At 34.3% G+C, this 26,981-nt stretch overlaps 1 protein-coding gene across 12 annotated transcripts in view; it reads right to left on the bottom strand.

The window, feature by feature from the left end:
• The window catches only part of ROBO2 (roundabout guidance receptor 2), a 630,786-nt gene that overhangs the window by 95,819 nt on the left and 507,986 nt on the right, over positions 1-26,981 (bottom strand). For 11 of the 12 annotated variants that reach the window (XM_053565146.1, XM_053565142.1, XM_053565144.1 and 8 more), the window contains 7 exons: positions 22,295-22,419; positions 17,757-17,928; positions 10,084-10,289; positions 5,631-5,712; positions 5,029-5,191; positions 3,312-3,478; positions 239-360 (listed from right to left, as the gene is read on the bottom strand). In XM_053565146.1, the coding sequence (XP_053421121.1) occupies positions 239-360; positions 3,312-3,478; positions 5,029-5,191; positions 5,631-5,712; positions 10,084-10,289; positions 17,757-17,928; positions 22,295-22,419 (1,037 nt within the window). Of the gene's footprint in view, positions 1-238; positions 361-2,870; positions 2,922-3,311; positions 3,479-5,028; positions 5,192-5,630; positions 5,713-10,083; positions 10,290-17,756; positions 17,929-22,294; positions 22,420-26,981 lie in introns of all 12 variants that reach the window. The other variant, XM_053565141.1, reaches the window with a different exon arrangement.

Below are 26,981 nucleotides of genomic sequence, written 5' to 3'. Positions count from 1 at the left end.
AATTCAGAAGACAACATGTCATGTTTATATCACAGTCAATTTTTACTGTATTTACACTATTTACTTTTTTGGTAATTTATTGCATGCTTTCCTATGCTGTCATTGATTACACCTTGATTTTAAAAGGTGAAGGTTTTGAAAACTTTTTTGTTATTATTCATTTGCCTTTTCCTCTTCTGTTTTGTTTTTCTGAAAGGAATAGGAGAGATATTCATTGACAGAGCCTTAGAGAACTCACCGTCCATGTGACCTGAACAGTGGTGGGAGTCAATACAACTGGAGTGTGAAGACGGACGATGACATCTCCCAGTTCTTTCTGCACTTGTCTGTGGTCCACTCCTTGTGCTGGTGGGCTGATATCTGCAAGTTAGATATGAAAACTCCTTTGTTACAAAAAGCAGTTAAGCCTATGTCCATAGGGTGATACCATAATGGTAGGGCATAATGGGAGAGATGGTATGTATCTTCGTTAAAAATATATTCATGAATGAAAGTTGATAAGCCTTCATTAAAACAGAGACATTGCTATTTTCTTATTAAAGTACAAAGTATGTGCTCTAAGATTTCTCTAGCATGACCAGCAATACATAGATAGATGTAGGTGTAGTCATGGGTTTCTTGAAGTAGTAAACGGGGACCCAGCTGACAATGTCTATGTAGTAGTTTGTTGAACCCTCTTTCCCCAGGAGCAGGTTGCACTTCCCGACTTACTTCCATCTGGGAGCACAGAAGGGGAGGACTGGTGGGTTAGGAGGTGAACTATGTCATTAAAGATAAACAGAGTGAGGGGAGAGAAAGGAAGGAACTCCTCAAATTCACAAAAGTACTTTTGACAGAAAAATGTAGAATGCTTATAACATGCCCTGAAGTAATAAATTTTGAGCAGTACTCCAATATCCGACAAGAGGTCACGCAGCTGCTCGTTAGGAGTGGTGGGGGCGGGGAGGGAGGAAAGAACACGGGTGTTTGAAATGTTATACCTCCAGCCATGCGTTGTTATGCCTCTCTAAGCACAAGTCACCAACCACTACTCTATGGCCCACATACTCTGTGTCCGTTAAGAAAAAATTAGTTATAGACAGCTAAGCCCATCTAGTTGGTACAAGCACTGAAATTCCACACACACTCAAAAATCAGCTTCTTATGCTAGTGCCCCTCAATGTTAAGTCGAATTGCTTTCCTCCAACTACTTTATTTAAGGAAGGAAGTCCAATTTAAAATGATTTATTTTCCTAATATTGTTTTCTACTATTTTCTCAGGCCTCAATGCAGCACTTGGCAAAAGTATGTTTAAGTGCATATCTCAACTCTTACTTAAACAGGGTACACTAACTTTGAAAAAGAACATAAATAATTGGGAATTCTATCTCGGTGATTTTTTTTTCAGGTTCCATTTTTTTCATTCTTAACATAAATAGCAAGGTGAAGTCTTACTTGATTTGAAAAAAAAAGTCCCTTTATGTGAAAAATATTAACCTTGCCAATATATGTCATCTCTTTCGATGTTGATAGGGCAAGTATTTTAAACTTTAATGAAATAAAAGATGTCGAGATTCTGCGGACTTTCAGAACTTTGAACATAAGAGCTCACAAAGGGAAGTGCTCTTTGATAAAAAGGCAAAGCTGCTGAAAGTGGGGTATCAAAAACCAATCTTTACATTCAGACACAATACGTGAGTTTTTCTATTAAATATCTGTTAAAAGAACATGAGTCTTTGGGTCTACATAGTCTTTCAACAGAAACCAAGTCACAAACAAATTTCATTAATCTTTTTTGACCTTTTCACTGAGAGTTATTTTATGAGTCAACATTTAGTAACTGCCATGGTTTCATAGTTCCTGAAAAATCAAGAAAATCTCCTGGATTTGATCACACCAAAATTTTTCCCACTCTTTTTCTCTAGCTTGCACTGAAGCTACACACAAAATCCCTTTCTATCCACAAAGGCATAAACCATCTAAGTACTCTAATTTCTTTACTTAAAATTGTATTTCTCTTCTATTTTAAATTCAATAATTTAATTTGCTCATTAAATTCAGATACACTAAGAGCAACGGTATCTAGCAAGGTGAAATATAACTAGTTTCAGATCTTCAAATTCCTTGTTGTGCTTTTTATTTCTCCTGAGACAGCTTCTTTACCTATAGGCCCTTTATCATTGTGGAAAATTAATCACATTACTGCTTAGAGAACAATAGCAAAGTGGCATTCCCTCCTCCCTTGACTGTCATCGTGTCAGCAATGTTACAAAGTCACGTGGTGACTTTATTTCACTTGATTCCTTTAAGGCACCCTTCTCTGTTATAATAGCATGCTAGTTACTATCATTGAACTACATTGTAATTATAATAATATTTTATGGCTGTATGGTGCTTTTCACTGAATAAAAATAGTACTTTAAATTATATCTTGTTCAAAGCCTTTTACAAATAAGAAGTATTAACCCTTTCTGAATAACCCTGTGGGAAGTAGTTTATAACAAATAATAAAACTACCATTTCTATTTTATTCATTCCCTTCACCTGCTAGTAGGGGGAGACTACAATGTATCATTGTAGTTATTAAGAGGAAGGTTACCAAGAATGAAATGATGAAATCTCCCATTTTGAAATCATATTTTACCATTCTGGGATTTTATTAGTTAAATAATTGCATGCCTCAGGAAGAAACTTGATTTCCTGCTTTCTGAAATAACTGACTCTTTCTAATTTGATTTAATAAAATATATTTTAGTAGTGGTTATAAAACTCACACATCGGCATTACAAAGAGGTTTTGTTAAAACAGACTCTGGGCTCCAACTCCAGAGCTTTCGAGTTGAAACCTGAAATCTGTTTCCAACAGTCCCAGATGATGTGCATGCCACTTACCCGAGAGCCACACTTTGAGAACCGCCGGACTATAAAAAGAGGATTCATAAACTATAGGAAATAAATGTCGATATCCTTATCTGGGGATCTATTCATTAAAGACCACTTTTCTACTATTGTATAATGCATTTCAAGGAAGGAGAAACATCTTTCTTCTTTGTAATACAGTGAAGCCTTAATTTAATGGAGTCACTCTGACCATACAGATGTTCCCAATTGTTTTGTTCACTTGCAGCTAACTAGACCCTGAAAGCTCTAGCAGAAAGGACACCTCCCACCAAGGTGAGTAGCAAGCTTTCTTCTTTATTGGGTAAAGTCTAGGGAATCATTATAAAAAGTATCACAGACACATTTACTTTTCCTCAGGCAATCCCCTTGTTCTTCCATATCCGTGTGACATTTCCTTCTAGAACCAGTTAGGTTCATAGCTGTTGCAATTACCTTGTGTGCGCACCGGATCTGACATAGGGCTCGGGTCACTAAGACCTTGGGGGTTGATCGCTCTGACCATGAATAAGTAGATGGTATTGGGCCGCAGTCCTCTCACAGTGTAGAGGGTGGTCTTTATGTGGTTTGCCACCGTCTGCCAGCTATTGCTTACTGATTGGCTGAAACATGAACAGAAAGTTCATTTAAAGAGCAGGCAGAAGAGTACTGGAAATGGAATTGGGTTTCAATGACAAAAGTTAATGGCTGAAAATTAAACACACACACACAAACACTTGAAGTGTTCAGCCCAATAAATGAAACGTTTGGATGATTTCAGTTGATTCAACAACAAAGCTGAGCCCACCTAACAAAACTGCCATGCACAACAAAATTAAACTCAGCCCGGGAGATGGGACAGCCCTTTGCTAATGCACAGCAGCCCACTAAATGAATACCTGTAAAAGGAACAGAGGCCAAGATCACAACATCAAGTTTATACAATAAGTATGGTCCTCATAAATGTATATATATACCTTGAAAAGAATTAACCTGCAGAAAGAATAAATGGACTACAGAGTAAATTATGCCAATACATTTTCCTGTTACAAGGTGTGTTTTCTTTTGCATCATTTCCACATGCAATATTATAATAGAGCCTTCTAAAACTATATATCTGTAAAAGAAGAAAGGAAGCATGTAATGAATATTTTTTTCCCTTGGTCACATATTTAATAAAACTGTACATTACACAGTATGGTGATTTCTCATTTCAAAATGGTGAAATATCTCTGAATCTGCTGTGAGGACCCCTTGACAGCGAGCCACACATGGACGCTATTTTAGAACACCGTGTCTAAGGTCAGATGCTACTTTTGCTCCAAAGGAGCAGAAGATACCATTTTCACAGTGATCTGCTTATTTTTCACATAAGTACCAAAGCATAAAAATTATAGACGAATAGTATTTTGAAGTTTGAAAACTAAGTATCTGTCATTACTTTAAATATAGATTAGAGATACCTAAAGAGAAAAGTGATTGTCCTAATGTTTACAAAGATCGGTAGCTATCCCTTAAATTTTATAACATCAAATATAAGTACATTGATATGGAATATTAAAGTACATTTTCCCATTTGTACCAATATTTTATCACTTTCCCATATGACAATTTTATGATGACATTTATAGTCTATGTCTTTACATTGTTGACAGTTATTTCAAATAACGTGAAAACATCTTTTTCTTTTTGCAACTAGAAGCATATGGAGTAAATTTATTAACGGTGGTTCTTAATTTTCTCTCAGGAAGTTTAAAATAGATGTATTTTAAATTATTTGAAGTTCTTCTCTAATTATTAGGAATACAGATTACAGAGCCCCATATCTATATAACTTTAAAAGTGCCTATGCCTAATTAAATCACTTTCTCTGCTTAGTTCTGATGCCCAAATTCTTATCTTAAATCCCTAAAATGATCAAGGAAAAAAAAAAAAAAAGTTGTGTCATGAACTGGATTACTACAGAACTAGGCATGGATAAAGCATATTTAATCTTATCATGGCCTTATAAACAAAAATTGTAGTCTGTTCTTGAATACAGTAAGATAGAAAAGATCAATGAAAAGGCATTGGTTGAAAATGCCCTTAAAAGAAAATACCAGAATAGCTCAAGTGATATTTTAGAATATAAAACCTAAAAACAAAAATGGAGAAAAAAGGAACTGTCCCATACCTGAAAGCTTCAATGATATATGCACTTGCTGGAAGGGTTCCAGGGGTACCTGGTTGCCAAGACAAGGTGACACTGTTCTTAGTAACATCAGTGACCTGCGGTTTGGATGGTGGCCCTGGCAGGTCATTTAAATCATAATTTTTACTGATTGTTGCTCCAGACTCTATAGAGGAAAGACAGAAAAACTTCATTCCTGATTGCATAAGTTGACAATAATGCTTAAAAAAAGGAAACAGTATATTAAAGGTGTTAACCTAGACGGTAAGCAATTCATCTCCATGAATCAGACGTATGTCAGTATGACGTATGCTTCTCTTACATGTTCATAAGCAAAACCTTTATTTTTACACATAATCACTAGAATTCCTTGTGCTTTAGAGGAAACAAAATAACAAGATTATCAAGGACAAATGTACTGAATTTACAAATGTGATTCTTTTTGCAAACTCATGCATGTATTAAAAAGTGGCATTGAATGTAAAAACTTAAAATGACATTCATTGAATTGCAAACCTTAACCTCTCCTTAACTTATTTGATAATGAGCTATTACTAACACGTGCTCAAGATTTCTGCTATTAAGATAATTCACAAATAACTCACCTGTCACATCCAGCACTGCGCTCCAGGACGTCTCCCCACTTGAACTTGTAGCCACACAAGTATAGGTGCCAGTATCAGAAATCTAGCATACATAGAAGGGAGTAATAGAATAATTACTTAATGTCAATGAGAAAATATTTAATTTATTAAAATGTGGTCTATTTGGGGGGTCTAAATTATGTATTATAGTCAATCATATGGATACATAAAATATTAAAATAAACTCATTTTATTTATAATATTAAATCAAATTAGTTTTTTTTAATTCAACAACTAAATATTATTTGTCTGATAAACTCTACTTGCCCCCGGTAATACTCATTTCTTAACTCCATTTCATGGTAAGCTTTATTATATCAGAGTTAGATATGGACAACTTAGGACAAAATGTATTCAAATTCCTCTAAAATTTCAGAAAATGGGTAATGCAAAACTGCCCTTTCTGTCTCAAACAAAATACATGTCAGTGAATAAAATATACCAAAATTAAAAAAAACAAACAAACAATGAAGTAACAGGGGGCCATACTTTCTTTTGAAAAAATTCGGAAAAATCAAACAATTTTTTTAAAAGAGAACTGAATTTTTCCCTTTAAAAAGGTTAGTATCACGCACACATAAACTTTAGCCGTGAAGCAGTGAATAAAATGAAATATCCTTAAAAAATAAACTATGGCTAAGGAGTCACTACAATAGTAAACCAAAGAGACCATTAAAATGATACAGCCTATTTTTATTGAATTTTGAAATGTTTTCTTATTAATGGAAGAGTGGCAAAAGACTTTCAGAAAGAGTTGATAATATAATTAAGAGTTCTCTCTTACAAATGTAAAAGGCAGAAGATTCTGTGATTATACCTTAAAATGCACCCCATGATCAAAAAATAAGCAAATCTCTCTGTGATTGAGCCTTGTGGGCTTAGGTCATAAACAACATTCATTGGAATTACTTTAGGGGTGAAAGAAAAGTGATATTGAGAAGAGATACTGATGACTAAACAGAATAAGACAAAGCAAAAGGCATAAAATTAAAATTCTGTTATGAATGTGAGTCTAATTGTTGATGAAATATAGAAGCTGATAGAACACTGCATCTACTTGGTAAGTGTACGACTACTCAAGTTTTCATAATTGATTCTCAGGTAAATCATTAGTGCATGGATGTTGCTGCCATTTCACGATCTTAATTTTAAGTGTTATTATATATTTTAACTTAAGTTTCAAATTGCTCTGGCATGCCATTCTCTGCCAGATTCTCTCTCTACAATTGTCTTCTATTACGCAGAGGAATGATCTTGGTAGCCATTGTAGAGAAAAACATCCTTTCACATGTGGCTTTGCATGCATTATCGTCATTAGAAACCTTTGCATTTAAGAAGCATCACTCACAAACTAAATATAATGAGCCGAGGTTGGATCTTAATGGGATGTTCGTTTGAATATGCTCTGTGCAAGAGTAAAAGAATTTGCATTTTATTATGGCTGCTGAACTAAAATGTAGCACTTGTTATTACTTGCAAAGGCTGAGAGAAGTGTATGGAGGTAATGCCTCTTCATCCTATCTCCTTGTCAGTGTGTGGAGATACAGGCCTGACACTAGCTGTGGTAGGTATGTTTTAATGAGTGGTGGAATATCCTACTTCTTACAAGATACAGATTCTGTTACCAATTAGCTGGACTATGAGAACACACCATTCATCATGTTATTTTTTCCCCTGTTGCGTTAAGTACTAAAAAAGAAATGGTAAGACACAAAGGAATATGACCTACAGAAATCCTCTTGACCATACAGTGAAGTACTATAAAGCCTATTTTTACCTCTCTGTAAAGTCATCATACAGAAAAAGAACAATGTTTTCATTTTGGAGTTTATCAAAAATAATATCAAAAACCTACATATATCATTGATAAAACTCATTTCTGTACTATCACAATCACCACCTTCCTTTCTATTTCTTTAACTTTAAATAATGACTTCTCTAGTTGGTACTGCTTCACATCTTTTCCATACTTTTCCATTTATTCTTAGGTAATTGCTTTAAAAAGAGATTAATGTGCTAGCAAACTCTATCACCTACTCTCTTCTTGTACAGCTGGCTGCAGACAAGCTCCCAGGAGTTGGCATCTCAGAGAGACTATTCCGAAGCCTGTCAGAGGGCTCGAAGTTTGCCTGACATCAGCAAGCACCCACCTTTAATTGCTTCTTTCAAGCTCTGCTGGGAATCTTGACTACTCAAGCATACCCTTTAATTCAGAGATACAGTGAAAATGCATTAACCTCCATGGCCCAAATCTGCCTTTAGCTCAGAGATAGAGGTTAAAGTGTTTACACAAAGAGAGTTAGCATTAATTTTTTTTAATAACTCCCATTTTGTTTAAAGAAGCTTAACAATTTGTAATTCATAAAAGCAAGCTAAAAATATGTCTTTTTTTTTTTTAAGACAGAGTCTTACTATGTCACACTCGATAGAGTGTGGTGGTGTCACAGCTCACAGCAACCTCAAACTCTTGGGCTTACTCTCTTGCTTCAGCCTCCCAAGTAGCTGGGACTAAAGGCATCCACCACAATTCCCAGCTAATTTTGTTGCAGTTGTCATTGTTGTTCGGCTGGCCTGGGCCGGGTTCGAACCCACCACACACAGTGCATGTGGCCAGTGCTGTACCCACTGTGCTACGGGCGCCGAGCCTAAAAACATGTCTTAATTTACTTTTCTTTTAACCGAACTTGGTAGCATTTTTTCCTAGAGTGATAATTAATGCCTGTGTCTCAAAAATCAAGTTAATTATATATGTTAATTATATTAATAAATTAAAAATTTGTTCACGTATATGCTTTGTGCAAGCAATAAAAATACAGTAATTCTTTTTGTCATATAAATCTGTATGACATAATAATAATAAACAATTGGATAAACATATATTTGTAAACATATTCCCATTGTAAGAGAAGAATCCTCCAAATTGTAATCATTTTGAAATTTATGTAGTTAAAAACTTTTACCTTCCTTCCTGGCTTCAGCATGAAGAAATTCTACAACATTGCTTTGTTTTGTTTTTCTTCTCTATCTTGGCTTACAACTTATATCTAGACAACAGATTTTACTAAATAGTTCCTCTGCTGATTCATTTATAGTCAGTTTTTCTTTAGACACTATCACATCAGCTGTGTTAGTTCCGGTTCTCATTCCCAATCTTGTAATTACAATTACTACAATATACTCTCCAGCTTTAGCGTAGCATTTGCTATGTGGGGGATGAGGGAAGAGATTTACTCTACTCAGTTGAATCAGTTGACTATACTGGCCGAGGACAGGTAGCCTTCATGATAGCAACCCTCTGGTATTTACATTTGAGGTAATCCTTCACCTGGCATGTGGGTGGGAACTGTTGACTTGATTCTAGGGAATAGAATATCATACGAGTGTCAGGATGTCATATTTGTGATGACATAGGATTGTGTTGCCCATCTTGCCAGAGAGACTTTTTGGCTGACTTGGATGAAGCAAGTTGTCATACTGGGAAGATCCACATGGCCAAGGACTAAAGGCCATCAAACAGTCATCAAGAAGCCGAGGCTGTTAGCCCCGTAGCCACAAGGAACTGTACAGGACTAACAATCATACTGATTGGAACCAAATCCATTTTTAATCTTCAGATGAGACCACAGTGTAATTGATACTTGAATGCAGCCTTGGAAAACCCTCCCACAGTAGACCTAGCTAAGTGGTGTCCAGGCTCTAAACTCACAGAAACTCTGATACACAATGAAAGGGCATTGTTTTAAGCCTCCATAGTGTCACTAATATTGTTACACCGTAACAAACAGCTAATATCCATAACTTTGTGTTCTATTTTGAGTTACTCCTGGAGTAGGTCTCACTTGTTAAGTTGCTAGAAATGGTTGCTTCCTGTCATGTAAACTTCATTTTAAAAAACCACCAAAGGCTTGTTCTTATTCATGGGTTTAAATCTAAACTACACAACAACTTTAACCTAAAATCTAAGGTTTTCCACCAATAAGACAAACCGATTGCCCGTGTACTCAGCCTCATCTCTTTATTTTATTTTATTTTTTCACACAACTGTTTGGAGACGCCACTTCATCTATATTTCCCTGCAACCTTCCTTAACTAATAATAGTAAACATGACTTTCAAATTATTTTAAGTATTCTACCATTGGTAACTTTATGTGTTTCATATTCCTACCTTTATTGACTGCATACCTATGGGATGGGAGGCAGGAACAAAAGTTTCACCTTCTGTAATGCATTTATGAGTAACATCAACACTAAGACGTTCAGTTTATAATTTTTAAAATAAGAAATAACATAACCTATTTTACAATGTGTGGTACTAGGGCTCGGATGTAGGATTTTAAGTTCACCCCACAGTTTTTCACCAGAGCAGTGCTCCTATTGTGATGAAGTCTCACATACAAGGCAAATGTTACTTACCCTTAAATTCCTAATCTGCAGAGTTCCTTGCTCCTGTATAGTGGCTCTCGGATCTCTGCCCAGAAAAGTAAACCCCTCCTTTAACCAGCTAATTACAGGAAGAGGATCGCCAGTGGCTTTGCACTTCAGCAGTGCTGTCCCATCGACTGCTAGTGTCTGGTTGGCTGGTCCTTGTAGAATTATGGGTGGAGGTCTATCTGTCAACACTAAAAAATAAAGATTTTTTAGGGTATTTTAATGTCTATGAAATCCAGTAGTCTTGATATACTGATGTTGAAAGTAAGGTTAAAACTCCAAAGTTATACATATTATTTATAACTTACTATGGATATATTAAATCTATCCTATATCTGTCATCCTTACATACTATACATACTTCTCTACATACTATATACTAAGGGCATACTGTTGTTAATATCTCACTCTTCATTAATTATAATTAAAATGATGTTGGGATAAATTCTGATATTTTAGAATTTCGTTTTTAATTGTCTTGATAGGCTTATGGCAGTAATTCACAAAACATTCATTTATATCTCATGTTCATATTTAAGAAAACCTGTCAAGCATCAGATGAGTAGTTAATTTTTAATTTTGCATTATTATAAATATGTGTATAGTACATAATTTTACTGTTCATGACACCAGTTGTGTGCTGTAATTACATAGGCTTAATTTTCTCTTGATGCTGGAATATTAGATTATAAATAATTTACTTCAAAAATTGTGACACTGGGTCTTCAAATTACAGTCATATTATTTGTACAATTTGATTTAATTAGTACTTATAATTAAGCGAAAATAAAAAGCAGTTTAGCTAAACAATATGGTGTGATAAAGACAGTTTTCATACATGGTCCATGTTTATGCATCTGTCATAAGACCATTATTTAAATTGTTAAGGAAAATGGGGTTTAATTGGAGGTAAGATATCATCTAGAATTCATTATAAATTGTCTTATAATCGAACTAATGTACCCAGGTCCAATGAAGGCTTTCTTAAGAGAAAGTTCTATAAACTGTAGCAAAAACATTACAGACTTTGGTTAATGATCCAAAATGTACTTTTTATCATACATATATTTACATGTAACATATAAAGTATGTTATTGTAAATATATAAGAGCATTTATACGTAAATGTATGCATTTATATGTGTGTGTGTGTATATATATATATATATATATATGACTTCCACAGGGGGAACAAAAGAATGGTGGATGGTAGATTGTAATTATCGTTCAGCAATTCAGAAAACAACACCTATGGTGCATTTTACAAGGGTGCAAGTTAAATTTACTAAGTGTAGAGTATAAATGTCTGAACACAATAATAGAAAGAAAATGAGATGAAAGCTATGTTAACCAGTTTGATGAAAATATCTCAAATGGTATATAAAACCAGCACATTGTACTCCATGATTGCATTAATGTACACAGCTATGATTTAATAAAAAAAAAAGAAATAGCATCTTTTGTAAGAACAGTCCTCTTGTATTACATTGTACATAATAAAAAAAATTCGCTAAATGCTCACATCTCCTTTGCCCATCAGCTATTATAAATACCAGTTTATATTACTATTTATTTCCCAATTTATATGCATCTTCATTCCTATAGTTTACAGTTTTGAGGAAGAAAACATTACATTTAAGGAGGCTTTTCAGAGTCTACCATGAAAAAGCTAACCATTTTATTACACTTAAAATTTATGAAATGGTCCCCACATATCAAGATACTATAGATTTTAATCAACATAAACCTACTACATCAATGATAAAAACCTTAGAAAATAATAAAAAATTACTTATTGTTTACAAACAAAAATTAGAAGGATTGCACTGCTTTTCTTCATAAAATTCTTCATTTTAGAGATAAATAAAATAATCTTAAATAATGAGGAATTACAATATTATAACTATTACGACTCATTGGGTAATAATTGGGCAAACTGAAAGCTTCATGGAATTCATTTTCTTTATGGGTCAGGGGTCAAAAATAGGCCCAGATGGGTCTAAAATAGGCCAATGCACAAAATACTATGAATAAATTTTCAATTCAGTGACAAAGTGAGTTGCTATTACCAGAAGAGAACACAACTTATTAAATTTCAAATGATGTTATATGTTTGTTTCCAATTAAATACCTCTACCAAATTCAGGTAGCTTTCTTATAACCTGCTTTATTGTCATACCCCTGAAATCATTAGATGTAGCCAAAGATCATTTAATTGTTTTTGTTTTTGTTTTTACTACCCAAATGCCTCACCTTTTGAACGAATTTAATCAATAAAGTAATTGAAAATCTGACCAGAAGGAATTTTCAGTTTCAAAGATGTTATGAGTAAAAGATGACTATAGGTTTCCATGACACTAATGTCAAAGGTTAAACGGACATTTAGGGATTCCAGTGATCTGTGAATAACTCCCTGGTCTTGTCTATGCATTAAAAATCCTCAATAAACCATTTATATAAGATCATATTGTGGCATTTATTGTCAATATAAGATATAAATATATTTCATCCCTTCAGACTTTTCAGATTCGATTGGTCCTATCCACAACATTCTCAATACAATTTTCTAAGAGAAAATGGTAGAGCAGAAGAAAAGAAAATATTAAAAACAATGGCAGTGAAATAATGAGAAGGTCTTTTAAAGAAATGTTTTGAAACTTGTGTATTAGAACATCTTAGCTCAATCTATGTTCAGTAAAATAATTGTGCAATATATCATCTTTTATCACCATTAGAAATTTCATTTTATATGTATGCTTGAATTCAAAGTATTTCCAGAAAATTAGTCCAAGCACAATAGAAACATTGATAGAGTACCAGTATACATCGAAGGTACTCTAAGTTTAGTTCAAGACCACCCAAATAAAGCAAATATTACAAAAATTCCCAGTTCACATATAACTTATTTTTATACCAGGGTGTAGCCTATACATGTCTTAATTTAAAAATATTTCATTTTCATTGCTTAAAAATGCTAATACTCATGTAATAAAGACCTAATTTTTTTGCTGATGTTGGGTTGTGCCTTGATATTGATGACCTATCCGAGTGGTGGTTGCTGAAGATTGATGAGGCTGTGATAATTTCTTAAAACAAGACCACAGTAAAGCTCACCACATCAACTGATTTCTTTCACAAAAGATTCCTCTATAGCAAGCTGTGCTATTTGAGAGCATTTATCCACAGTAGTTTGGAGTCAGTCTTCTGAAGCCCCATTGCAGCTAATCAACCAAGTTTATGTAATATTCTGAAACCTTTGTTTCATTTCAACAATTCCCAGTTCACATATAACTTATTTTTACATTAGGGTGTAGTCTATACACGGCTTAATTAAAAAGCCTGTTGCCCGGGCTAGAGTTTCCTGGCATCAGCCTGCCTCATAAAAAACTCAGACTTCAGGATTCAAGTGATCCACCTGCCTCAGTCCACCAAGTAGTTGGGACTATAGGTGTACAACACCAGGCCCTGCTAACTGTTCTATCTTAGTAGAGACAGGATCTCACAGTTGCTTAGGCTGGTCTTGAACTCAGAGCTCAAGGGATCCTCTGACCTCAGGCTCCAAAAGTGCTAGGATTATAGGTATGAGCAACCCCTACAGCCTTATGAATATTTTAAAATAGTGCCTAGAATGGTGAATCCATTCCAGATAGTTTTTAATCTACCTTGCCCAAAACCATTAATGGAATCACTATCTGTGCTAGCTTTACCCTTACAAAACGTATTTCTTATATAATAAGACTTGAAAGTCAAAATTGCTCCTTGATTCATGTGCTACAGATGGATGTTGGGTTAACAAGTATGAAAATAAAATGAATTTCTTGGTATATCTCCATTAGAGCTCTTCAGTGATCAACCATATTATCAATGATCAACCATATTGTCAATCAACCATATTATCAATGATGTTTGAGAGAAATATTTTCATCTGAGCAGTAGGTCTCAAGAGTATACTTGAAATATTCAATAAACCATGCTGTGAATAGTTATGCAGTTAGGCATTGTTGTTCCATCTACAGAGCACAGTTAGAGTAGATTTAACATAACTGTTATTAGCCCTAGAATTCTTAGAACGACAAATGAGCACTGACTTCCACTTAAAGTTACCTCTACCAAGGTAGAGGCATTAGCCTTGTCTTCTGAATCTTGGAAGCCCAGCATTGACTTCTCTTTAGCTTTGAAAGGCCTTCAGGGATCCTCAAACTATGGCCTGCAGGCCACATGAGGCGGTGTGATTGTATTTGTTCCTGTTTTGTTTTTTTACTTCAAAATAAGACATGTGTAGTGTGCATAGGAATTTGTTCATAGTTTTGTTTTTTTTTTTTCTTTTAAATATAGTCCGGCCCTCCAGTGGTCTGAGGGACAGTGAACTGGCCCCTGTTTAAAAAGTTTGAGGACCCCTGAGGTTGGTTCATCTACATTGAAGATTTGTTGTTTAGTGCAGCCACTCTCCTAATGGTCTTACCTAGATCTTCTGGATAATTTGCTGCAGCTTCTACATCAGCCCTTGATGCCACTTTCATGTTCTAAAGGTGGCTTCATTCCTTAAACTTTATGAGCTACCTTTTGCAAGCTTCAAACACTTCTTCAGCTTCCTCACTGCTCTCAACTTTCATAGAATTGAAGAGAGTTGGGTCATATTCTAGATGAGGCTTTGACTTAAGGAAATGTTTTCACTAGTCAATCTCCTATCCAAGGCATTAAAACTTTCTCTGTATCAGCATTAAACATGTTTCACTCTCATATCGTTTATTTTTCACTTTATTATCACTTTAACTTTCTTCAAAAACCTTTCCTTTGCATTCAGAACTTGGCTAATTTCTTTGACCGAGGGGTCTAGCTTTTGGCCTGTCACAGCTTTCAGTATGCCTTCCCCACTAACCTTTCCCCATTAATCAATTCTAGCTTTTTATTTGAGTGCTGCACTTGAACACTTACAGGTCATCATAAGGTTATTAATTGGCCTAATTGAAATGTTGTTGTGTCTCATGGAATAGGGAGGCCCTGAGCAAGACAGGGAATCTGGGAACACACACAGTCATTGATAAAATTCACTGTCTTATTGGGGATGGCTTGGGGAACCGCCAAACAAATCCAAAAGTAACATGAAAAATGACTGATAGGAGATCATCATAACAAATATAATGAAACAGCTTAACATATTATGGTAGTGGTCAAAATGTAACATAGAGACCTGCAAAGAGCACATACTGTTGGACAAATGGCACTGATAAACTGCCTTGACTAAGATTTGCCTCAAACTTTCAAGTTTTTGCAAAATCAAAATGTCTGCAAAGAACAAAGTTAAATGCAATAAAACAAGATATGCCTGTAACCATGTGTTTCTCTGAACATACGTTTTCATTCTGCAATGGAATTTCAATTGGCTCTAAAATGTCCTGTATCAGACTATAATATATATGTTCAAAATGAAAATAATGTTTCACATATTAAGTCATTAACCGATTTCAAAAACTAAAAACTATGAAAAGAAGCTAATTCATCAAAGAATATCTGTCAACTTAATATTTAAGGATAAAGTTATTTACAATGTGTGTGTGTGTGTATTTAGTTCTTGTAGTTTGATTTCTTTACTTGGAAACCTAACTACTCTATAATCTCCATCCAATGTTTCTACAAAAGGATCTTGACTTTGTGAGTACATATTTAAGTAAAAATCAATGTAGGAATTCATAATCAAGCCAGTGGTAACAAAATGCTCAGAATCATCTCAGCTAAATATTTAAACTTGGTTATCACTTTTTAAACTTTGATCTCAGAAACAAAGCTAGAATAATGAGTCTTTTGTCAGATAATATCAACTAACCTATGTTTTCTGAAGTTTTCCTTTTTATTCTGTTGGATGTAATTCTGAATATCCACCTGTTTCATGGAGCATTTCAGTCATATCAACTGGCTGTTTTAATTTACCAATTTAGCATATTTTTTAAAATACCATTTGCCTTTATACAATAATTTCTTTACTTAGAAACATTTTAGAAATAGTGTTTTGCAAAATTCTACAAATATCTAAATTGCAGCAGGTATTTTAAGTTTGGAATGTTTTATAGTGATATAAAATAAGTCTAGACTTCAGCCAGAATATCTTATTTTTCAAGCATATATATCTAGACACTTTCACTGATAAAACATAAGGTGTTTAAAATAATAAATAATTATCAATTATTCTTTTAAAGAAATACGGAAGAATCAAAGATCTTGCCCACCTAAGGGAGAATTTCTCATCACAACTACCATTGAGCCTGACTTCTCCTTTCAGTCCCAAGGCAGTAAATCTCCACAGCATCAGCAGGTGTACCCTTAACAGCTCAGTGTTCCTGCAGCCAATGTTTGTGTATCCTATTTATTGCCATTCCTGGCATGTCACTGAATCAGGTCATACCACAGATAGATTTTTTAAAATAGTGCCTTTGTATCAATTTTAAGTGACCCTTTAATCTACATGTAAATTTGAATTGTATGGAAAAATATGGAATTTCACCAGCAGTGACAAAAGAGCATCAGAGAGGCCACAAACCATAGCTCTTGAATCTCAGAAGCCAGTGTTAGGGAGTGAAAAAGACAAGAAGACAAAAGCTAAATCCCTCAGAAACACAGAAGAGCAAGAAAGAATTTTTTAAATTTAAGATATCAAAAAGTAGGGATAAAATTATTGCTCAGAGGTTCACATAATAGCTGAAACTCCCTAGCTGTCAATTGGAGCACATAGCTGGGGGCAGGGGGATCAGATTATGCAGAGCACCACATCCTTTTCAACTTTCACTATCAATGTAGACATCTCAGTTTAGATTTAAAGTATAAGTGTGCATAGAAAATAACAATACTTTTAGCACATCAGTACTTTGGAAAGCACTTAATTAATTTAACCTGTGCATGTATAATTAAAGTCACAGGTATGCTTTTATGTGATAAGCTAACCAAACCTCATTTCTGTTTCATTGATAATATTAAAGGTGATAGGTCTTCCTCCTAGAGTAAAATATAATCATTAATGTTTATAAGAAGCAATTCTGTCAGTGTCAAATCAAATAAAAATGTACAGATTGCATTTCCATACAAATTGAGTGTGATGTCATTTTTTAAGAATAATACATCATTATGAATATTATTTTTTTGAGGCAGGGTCTTGTTCTGTTACCCCAGCTAGAATGCAGTGGCATAATTATAGCTTACTTTAACCTCAAACTCCTGGGCTCAAGTGATCCTCTTGCCTCATCCTCCTGAGTAGCTGGAACTACAGGTGCATGTCACCATGGCAGCTAATTTTTCTATTTTTTGTAGTATTGGGGTCTCACTATGTTGTCCAGGCTGATCTCAAACACCTAGTCCCAAGTGATCCTCCTGCTTTGGCCTCCCAAAGTGCTGGGATTATAGACATAAATCACTACTCCAGGCTCATCATTACATTTGTTAACAATTAAATAAATTGCTTCTGATTTCTTTCCTGGAAAAATAAGTGTTATTAAATTAGGGTGAATTATAAACTATTAAGAAATGTTCCTTTCACCTAAATTCATACTTAGAAGATAGGTGCTTATCTAAATAATTTAACAAATCAGAAAACTCTTCATGGGTAAAGTGTACCTTGAAATACAAATCAAATCATTATTTTCACAAGACAAATTTACAATAACAGCGCACCATCAGTAACTTCCAGTTGAGCTTTTGCTAAAATGCTTCCTGCCACTGTTAAGGCCTGGCAGATGTAGTAACCCGCATCCGAGCGCTGAATGTTGGTAATCGTGAGGTCTCCAGTTGGTGACACTGAGTATCTACTGTTAGGCTGCTGGGGTTGGTTTGGAAAAAGTAGGTTCTGTGGAAACAAATACAATCCCATCAAGATTATTTTCCCACTTGTAACAAAGATTATTTCAACAATAACTATTACACTTAGGACAATATGTTAAGAAAAAGAGTGTGTGTGTGTTTAATGTATTTAAAAATACATGATACAGAAATGTTTGAGTAGCACACAGTGGGTTTCACTGGGAAACATTTTTCAAAATGTGAAAATAACATGCTCTAAGAAGTCAGCATGCTCTAGTTGAAAGAGCAATCATCTACATTTTTCTTTTAGAGTCTGGATCTTTATCTGAACTATTTACTCTCTCCTTATTTTCTACTACTTACTAATATCTCTGAAACATGGTTTTCTCATTTGTAAAATGGGCAGAATAATGCACGTCCAATTCAACTCCTAAAACATTGTGAAGATCTGGCCTGTAATATTAACTGTATATGTGCTTTGTAAATTCTACAGTATAAAAGAATGCGAAACTAAAATCACTGCTGATCATTTTGAATATTTGATAAATCAACTGAATTTCTCCTAAAGGTGTTCAGGGGATGCAATCACTTCTGCCATAAGGTTTCCACAGGTACCAGCGGCTTTGATGGGGGCTACAAACAAATACTGCTCATGGAAAATAAAAGATAAGCAGATCATTGAAAATAACAAGGAAGTGGAATGTTTCTGAAAGTGTGCATGTTGCTTTAAAGAACTTCACAATATTATATTCTTCTTAAAATTTGTTTTTGCTTTTATCTCATAAAAAAATACATGTACCCTAATCACAAATTTCAAAAGTTCTTACATGAGAGCAGTAACATGAATTTGGATGACCTAGGTTGCTTTACTGTTGTTCAATTAAGAAAAACATTTGGGTATAATAAATCATATTGAGGTATGTTTCCAAGTCGGATTATAAATAAGGACATATCAATTTTTATGTTGTATTTACTTACAAAAAAAGAACATGATAACCCTCTGGGATCTGTGTCTTGATATAGTAATTAATTTTCCAAGTTTGTAATTAAACAGTTTCAATACGTTGCAATCAGGAGGTAATAACATTCAATTAAAGGCACAAGACACATTTTCACCTTAAAATGTTTTTACCCTTGAAGTAATACCAATGGAAGAGGATAAAATAGGGTATTAACACTTTTCAATTACACTAAATGACTTTAATCCAGCAAATGATGTCCTACTTTAATTAGAAGCTCTTCTCTTTATTGCAACATGATGGATGTCCACTTTATTAGATTCAAGTGTGACACTATAAGCCCACTTTACATAAACATTACCATGTTATTAAACTCCTTCTAAAAGGAGTGATGTTTGCTACCATGTCAAGAACATAATTTCAATATGCTATTGACCTCTTATAAAATTTGCACTACTAAATAAGGCTGGACATTTTCACACATATGAAACATAATTTGAGTACAAGTTGATTCTCCTGTAGAATCCAAATGTATTTGATGAAATAAACCATCTACGAGAAAAGGGTTTAAATTTTAAAGCCACTTGAAAATGATACAATAACTCAAAGTGTGCACTTTCCTACAATTAGCCATTAGAAAACTAATTTACATAGCACTAATGCATCAGATGGGCTTTATTCTCTCTGGGATCACTTCCTCTACAATGTAATATCGGTACACCTTCTAAATGAGTCTTTGACATGGAAAATGGCATTTGATGCAGGTTAACCCATCATCTTTATTCCCTGCTGGTAGGACATGGGCAAAGGAAAATGGGTTACAAGCAAAAACCAGGAACTCCACACACTTCTTGCCTTGAAGTGCCTGAATATCCTATTAGTGCTAATTGGCGTTATCAGCACATGTTGAAGAATATGAACCATTAGGTCCACGCTCTTCACTATTTCTACTGATGGAGAGTAGGATCACTGTAAAAATTGGTTACTGGCGACTGTAAAACCAATTTATTTTTCTTCATATTACAATTCATGATTTGAAAATTTATTATATGCTCAAGCACTTTTCTCTTGTTCTCATTCTATCTCTCTCCACATTCCCTTTTTGATGGGAGGGAGATAGGTGGAGGAGAAAAAGAGCCTATTCATAAGATTTTAATAAAATCAAGCACTTAACTGGAAATTGTGCATAACCCTTACCATTAATATCTCTGGAATTACATGCCACTTGCTCAAATAATAGAAAAAGGAATACTTATATGCTACTTAATCATTATTTGTTTCAAAACCATTAAAAACAAATAGCATATTCAAATACCATATGATTATGGACTATAGAGCTAATATACATTTTATGCAATACCTTGTATTTAATTTGGAGCTATATGAGGGGATGTGATTTGTATATAATATAGTCACCTATATAAAAACAAGACATTGTGATGGGATTTCATTCATTAGATGGATCTAAAGTATAAATTTGTAATAATCAACTTGTGTTACTCTATTACATTTACTATTAGTGAAATAACATCCTGTTTGACCTTCATCACGTATAAAGCACTTTTACATATAAACTAACTTATTCACTTAATTTAAAAACTAGTATGATGTAAAATATATTATTACCATAGTTTAGATTAAGAAAAAGAGCTTTGGTAAAGTTAAACAGCATTATAAAGATTGTGCAATTTATTAGAAGGAAATGGCTTTGAATCTTCTTTTTCAGTGTGTGTGTGTAAAGTGGGCACATATGGGTGTGTTCATGTCACTTTAGAGTTTGGTATAATTTCACAGGACAGCAATTTTTAAATGAAGAGTTGAGGAACTCAGTAAGTACAGTTACTGAATGACAAACAAGATTTGGGAATGATGGCCTGGACCAATTCTGATGTGACCACCCCTTATGTTCCCATTACTCCCTTCACATACCACATGTCACAAGGAAAATGTCTCCAATAAGGAGGGTTGAAGAAATGAAGAGAGACCATTGTTCACAGTGAGTTGTTAAAATTGCTAGTTTGGGGCTGGGACAGGAATGCATAAGAACCCACCCACAACAACTAGAGTTAACGGCTCAACAGAACTTCTAATGCCTTTCTAGCCAGAAAGACACATTTGAGTTATTCTCTTAATGTAGCTTAGAATATTTCTGATCTCAGGTAAAGCTTTTAGATTTCCTGAATTTTTTTAATAAAGATTTCTTTATTTACTTTTTCTTTTTTTTTGTAGAGACAGAGTTTCACTTTATGGCCCTCGGTAGAGTGCTGTGGCCTCACACAGCTCACAGCAACCTCCAACTCCTGGGCTTAAGTGATTCTCTTGCCTCAGCCTCCCGAGTAGCTGGGACTACAGGCACCTGCCACAGCACCCGGCTATTTTTTTGTTGCAGTTCGGTCGGGGCGGGTTTGAACCCGCCACCCTCGGTATATGGGGCCCGTGCCTTACCGACTGAGCCACAGGTGCCGCCCCAATAAAGATTTCTTTATTTACTTTAAAGGAATTTCTTCTGGAACTTTGAAAAATAACAGTAGGTGATGAGGAAGGCAGCTACTGGGTCTCTTCCTGAGAATTGTACACCTTGTTGTGGGTAGTTCTAGCCAAATTTTGAACAAAAATATCTCCGAGTCTCTTAGACATGGATAAATTCCTAGGCAACAAACACAATTTTTGATCTGGTTTAAGCCGGAAATATCACCCATGGTCTCTGAATCTAGAAGATAAGCTGTCATCAAAGTTTAGATCACGTTCTAAACAAATAGTAATATATTCAGCAGACTTTTTGCAGAGGCTCTGAATGATCATTCTACCCAGAGAGGGCCCTGGAAAGGCCAAACAAAGGCCAGTAAAGACAAGGCAGTTTTCCTTCTTGTATTATCATCTAGTATATCATGTGTTGTTTCCTATCTAACTCCACAATATATGAATTCAGAGGAACAGTGGGGGAAAATATTCATTCTGCTGCTCTTAAATGTAAACATATTTTAATTACTGATAAGAAAAGTCATTCATGCTCTCTCTCTAAAGGAAGGAGCCAACATTTAGATTCTAGGTCAATTAACACGAGAAATATTTTTTGCATGATTTCCATGTGACAGGGACTATTTTAAACGCCTTCTATGTACTAACTCATTTCATCATACTATGTAACTCAATACAAGAAAACAAACCACCAGAGATTTTAATTAACTATAGAAGGTTTGGTTGAAATTCTTAAGATAATCTTATTACACTGTTTTATATCCATTCTACATAAGATACAGAATTTTTAAAATCAACATTAGCAAATAGATGTCATACTAGAGTATCTGATTCCCATTTTAGAATTAATTGTGTTTCTTTAAGAAATAAATTAAATTCAACACTGATGTTGAAAAAGGCAAAGTACACTTTGAGGAGCACCAGAGATAGGGGAAGTTCAGAAATTTCAGAAAAGCAGTCAAGGTTCCTACTCACCTGGCTGCCTTCCTTCTGCCAAAAAACAGCTGGCTGTGGATTTCCTTTAGTTTCACAGGGGAATGTCACTGTTCGACCTTGAGCAACAATCTGATCTCTTGGCCTAACCACAAACTGTGGAGGAGCTATAAATAAAAAGGAAAGAAAGTGTATAAATATCAAGCATTGATTTAAGGAAAAAATAAGATATCGAGGAGAAAATGTGGTACCCTATGCCTGAGAAAGGCTACAGTTTTTAAATTATTTTTACACATTTATCAAAACAAAAAGAGAAAGACATTCTATCCTGTCAAATGTAAGAAAAAAGCAAAATTATTTGACATATTTTAAGTATTGTACATTATAATTTTGCCAAAAAAAATTTTTTTTTATAATCTTAACACTTTTAAAGAAAAATATGGTTTCCAAACTTGGTTCTAGTTTTTAAATAAAAGTAGAAAAGAATCACTCTCTTACTCAAGCATTTCCTTCCCCCAAATCAATCTATTGGCAAGAATTCATTGTTCATATACTAATTTTGAGATGTTGTATAAGGCACAGGGATACTAGAAGACATAAAATATTATTCCTGTTCTTAAAGAATTTATATTCTAGAATTCAAGAGCAGAAGCATTAAAAACACTCAAGAATTGAAGAGAAGGAAATTACAAAGGTAATAAACAATATAAATAAGTATGTTAAAAAATAGATTCTATTTAATTTATTTCATTTAGATAGATAAACATTAGTCAGGCAATTATGATGTTCCCCTACTGGTTATCAAAGATAAGGAGATGAAAACTTCTATCCTGTAGCCACCAAGGAGCTCATAGTCTAACTAAATTAAGATCACCACAACGAAGACAATAATGAAAACAAAATCAAATCAAATCAACACTACCAAAGACTGTGGTAAGAGCAAGAATGGAGGTAATTTTAGAGCATAGTAGGGGAGAAGTTACTATATACTAAATGTGATAGTATTTCAGGAGAGCAGAAGCCCCTTGTACTGTTATAGTTATTAAAGTTTTTGAAATGGACTTTGTGGGATCTTTGGGTAAAGAATAGCAGGTACAGTGGAAAAATGAGCACATTCCAGGCAGGAGGTTACTGGGAAAATTACAAGAAGCAAAACTACATCTATCATCCACTGAATAATCTGGTAGGGATGGAGAGTCCAGGTTAGAGAAACATCATTGACTACCTAAGAAGACTTAAGAAGCCAAACTAAGGATTTTATTTTGACTGTTTTCTAACTAGGAAGTGACAGGTACAAAATAGAACTTTTGGAAGCTCTAACCCTCTCATGAATATTGTACAGACTGTATGTGTATGTAGCAGGATGTTTAGTCAATAGAGTAGAGTCTGCTTGGGAGAATAGTAAAATGGTAAATAGGTGAGTCTATTAAGACCAAAACACCAGTAACTCCAAAAGATAAGAAAGAGATGGGGGGTAAAAATCCTAAGAAAGGTCCAAGTTAAATTGAGGGCTACTGATAAGGACAGAGAATGCAATGACAAAAGCTGTCACAAGGGCATCTTCCTTATACCACAACTAAGTGTTGTTGAAGAGAAAATACCATATTTATTCCATGAATGTTCTAATCCTCTATTTCCACATTAACTTGTTGCAAATGCTAAAAAGCTTATACCGATAAAGCATTTTAAAATCAACTCTAATATTTAGTACAAGGTGGAACCTGAAAGGATGCTATGATGAGAGTTACCTGGTAAAGGCTGTCAGGAATTCCTTAGTTCTTCATGAGAAATAAGTGCAGGAAAAAGAATGGAATAAATGTAGGGAAACCTCAAACATACACCCAATTACTCATCCTAAGAATGCCAGCACAGAAAAAGCAGAAGCATTATTTAAAAAAGAAAAAAAAAATTACCAGGATTTATCTGGACATTTTTCTTTTCTTTTTTTTTTTTTTTTTTTTTTTGCAGTTTAAGACCGGGGCCGTGTTTGAACCCACCACCTCTGGTATATGAGGCCAGCACCCTACTCCTTTGAGCCACAGGTGCCACCCTGGACTTATTTTTTGGTATTCTAATATATAGCCTCCTAATTCAACAGATTCAACACATACCCCAGAAAGAGAAAGGATAAATCCACTAAGTGAAATATTATCTATAATTATAGATAACAGAAGATTCATTGGAACAGAATAGAGAGCCCAGATTTATTAATCTATTTAAATATCCTGTGGTTTATATTGCCCTGCATTTTCAGGAAATTACTTGCTTCTTTCAATCTTCTTGTTATTTCTACTGAATCAGCAGATACATTGGTTTTGTTCCATGTTTTCCAGTAGGAATAATAGTTTAAATCAATGTCACTTTAGGAAAAATTCCTAAAACACCACAGTGCTATGCCCACTTTTTAGTAGAGATGTATAACCAAATTTATATATGCTATGAAGAAGTTAGGAATAATAAGTGTCTAGTTCTTTACCTCTTTGTAATTCTATATACAAAAGAAACAGTGCCAACATGGACACTTTCTAAGGAGAAATGTGGAGTAATTCATCATGTTTCTTATTACCAAAACTTTAAAATCTGATTCAGCCAAAATTGGTTATTTACCAGTCTTTAAGACATTCACATATTCAACTTATTAATTTGTATTGCTTTGGGTGAGAAAGAATTTAAATTAACTAACCTAACTAGTTAGTAAAACCTTCAACTCCTGTATATGCAATCTTTCTTTAATATAATTTTAAAAATATAATAGCCAAGAAAACATATGATTAAAATCACTTGAAATCATCAAATGGAATAGCAAATGAAACCAATAAAATAGAAACATATCGTATAGTTTGAGTCACATTATCTTATAGACTTATCTTCTATAAATTTAGGTTAAATTGCCATCTGCACTTTAGATATAACTACAGACTTCCATGAATTTGATTTTCAAACATTTGAAAACTGTTTATTTGTAGATGAGTAATTTTGCAAGATGCTTTTGGCATCCAGATTGTACAATTTCAAGACAGCTGCTAAAATACAGTTCCCCAAATAAGGACTGGCAAATGATCACATCTATGCATCTACTTTTCTGAAAAGATATGACTTATTCATTTATTCATTCAAAATATGTCGACTGCAAACAACGAGACATTCTGCTTGGTACAGGGGATGGGAAAACCAATTAAAAAAATAATTGTTGTTGCTTCATGGCAAAGACTTCCAAAGAAATTAATAAATAAATAAGTATATAAATAAATACAGCCAAATAAAATTTTTTGAGTAATAAAAGAAAACTGCAGAGGGCATTGGAAGAAAAAGAGTGGAACAGAATCAGATTAGCCCAGGTCCTGAGTAAAAGAAAGAAGATATGTCAAGAGAAGGCTACACTTGATCTGAGCCTTGAAGGACAAGTGAGACTTGACAAAACAACAAGAGTAAGTAAGGCACTTGGGACAGAGACAAGCAGCACAAAATTCAGGAGTCCCTGGATTTTTAGAAGAGTATAAAATATTTTGAGAATAAAATAAATCTAGGATACAGCGGTGATACTGGTAGGACCAATGTAAAAGTGTATATAATTTTGTTCTGAAAGCATGAAGACCTGTTCAAAAATGTTTTTCAAGAAAGACATAACCAGATTTGTATTTTGGAAAGAATGCTCTGGAAGCCCTGGAGATGATGACTGTAACAAAGGGCTGGAAAGCCTTGGCAAGCTGGGAGAGAAAATACAGTGAGAATTGCTGTGCATAGTAGCACCGAAAGAGAACATTTCATCAGAACTCTTGAAGGGCAAAGAAATCCTGCAAAATCACAACATAAAGTTTACCACTGATGCTATAATCTAAAAAGTCCAGGAAATAATATTTCTTGGACTTTTACTCAATACTGCCTTTCTTTAAGGACCACTAACAAAAAGCTAATAGCATCTGCATTACTCATCCTCTGAAATATTTTTCTTATGATGTTTATTTACATTGCACTTTCATTCTAACATAAATATGCTGCATTTCTAATGTATGCAATAGCTTATTGTCACAAGAAGTTAAGCCACATTGATCTGCTAGAACTGGAATCTTCTCATTTTTTCCCATCTCCTCCATATATAATTTTATTGGATATGCTTTTTCCAAGTATCCATCTTCATACTGTATACCTTTCAACTCAATTCAGTTGTAATATTACAAAAGTAAAATAAAACAACAAAAGGAATTGCCATGTAGCAGAAAGTCTGTAGAGTCAGACAGATCTCGGTTTTAGTTACCTTTCTGCTCCTTCACTGTGTGACTGTAGTCAGATCATATGGACTATCTGAGCCTCCGTAGGAATCTTCTCATTTTTAAATTAAATAAACAGAAACTAAAAATGTTGAAATGTTTAACAAAGCAAAAAATGTAAGGCATATTTGAGTTTCTGAATAAATCATTTCCTATTATCACCTGAAATTGGGCCAACAAAATGAGTTCCATCTATCACTCTTATTTCTGTAGACTCTCTTACTCTGCCCAAGATCTATTTCGCAATTTTCTGTGAAAAGATACCAAATGAAGGAATTTATTTTTGTGATTTTTAAATGAAAACTTGCATGGATAATTCTTCTAACACTCCATAGTTCCAATATTTCTACCCTATGACAGTGAAAATGGTTTCACAATACTACATGTGGCTGATGGCACCAATGGGAGGGAGCAGACAGAGGTGGTGTTTTATCAACACTGCAAAATAATACAAGTTATGC

Source organism: Nycticebus coucang, chromosome 16 (genome assembly GCF_027406575.1).
Source record: "Nycticebus coucang isolate mNycCou1 chromosome 16, mNycCou1.pri, whole genome shotgun sequence".
Lineage (NCBI taxonomy): Eukaryota > Metazoa > Chordata > Mammalia > Primates > Lorisidae > Nycticebus > Nycticebus coucang.
The sequence above is the reverse complement of the archived record's forward strand: the minus strand, read 5'-3'. Positions and strand labels throughout refer to the sequence as shown.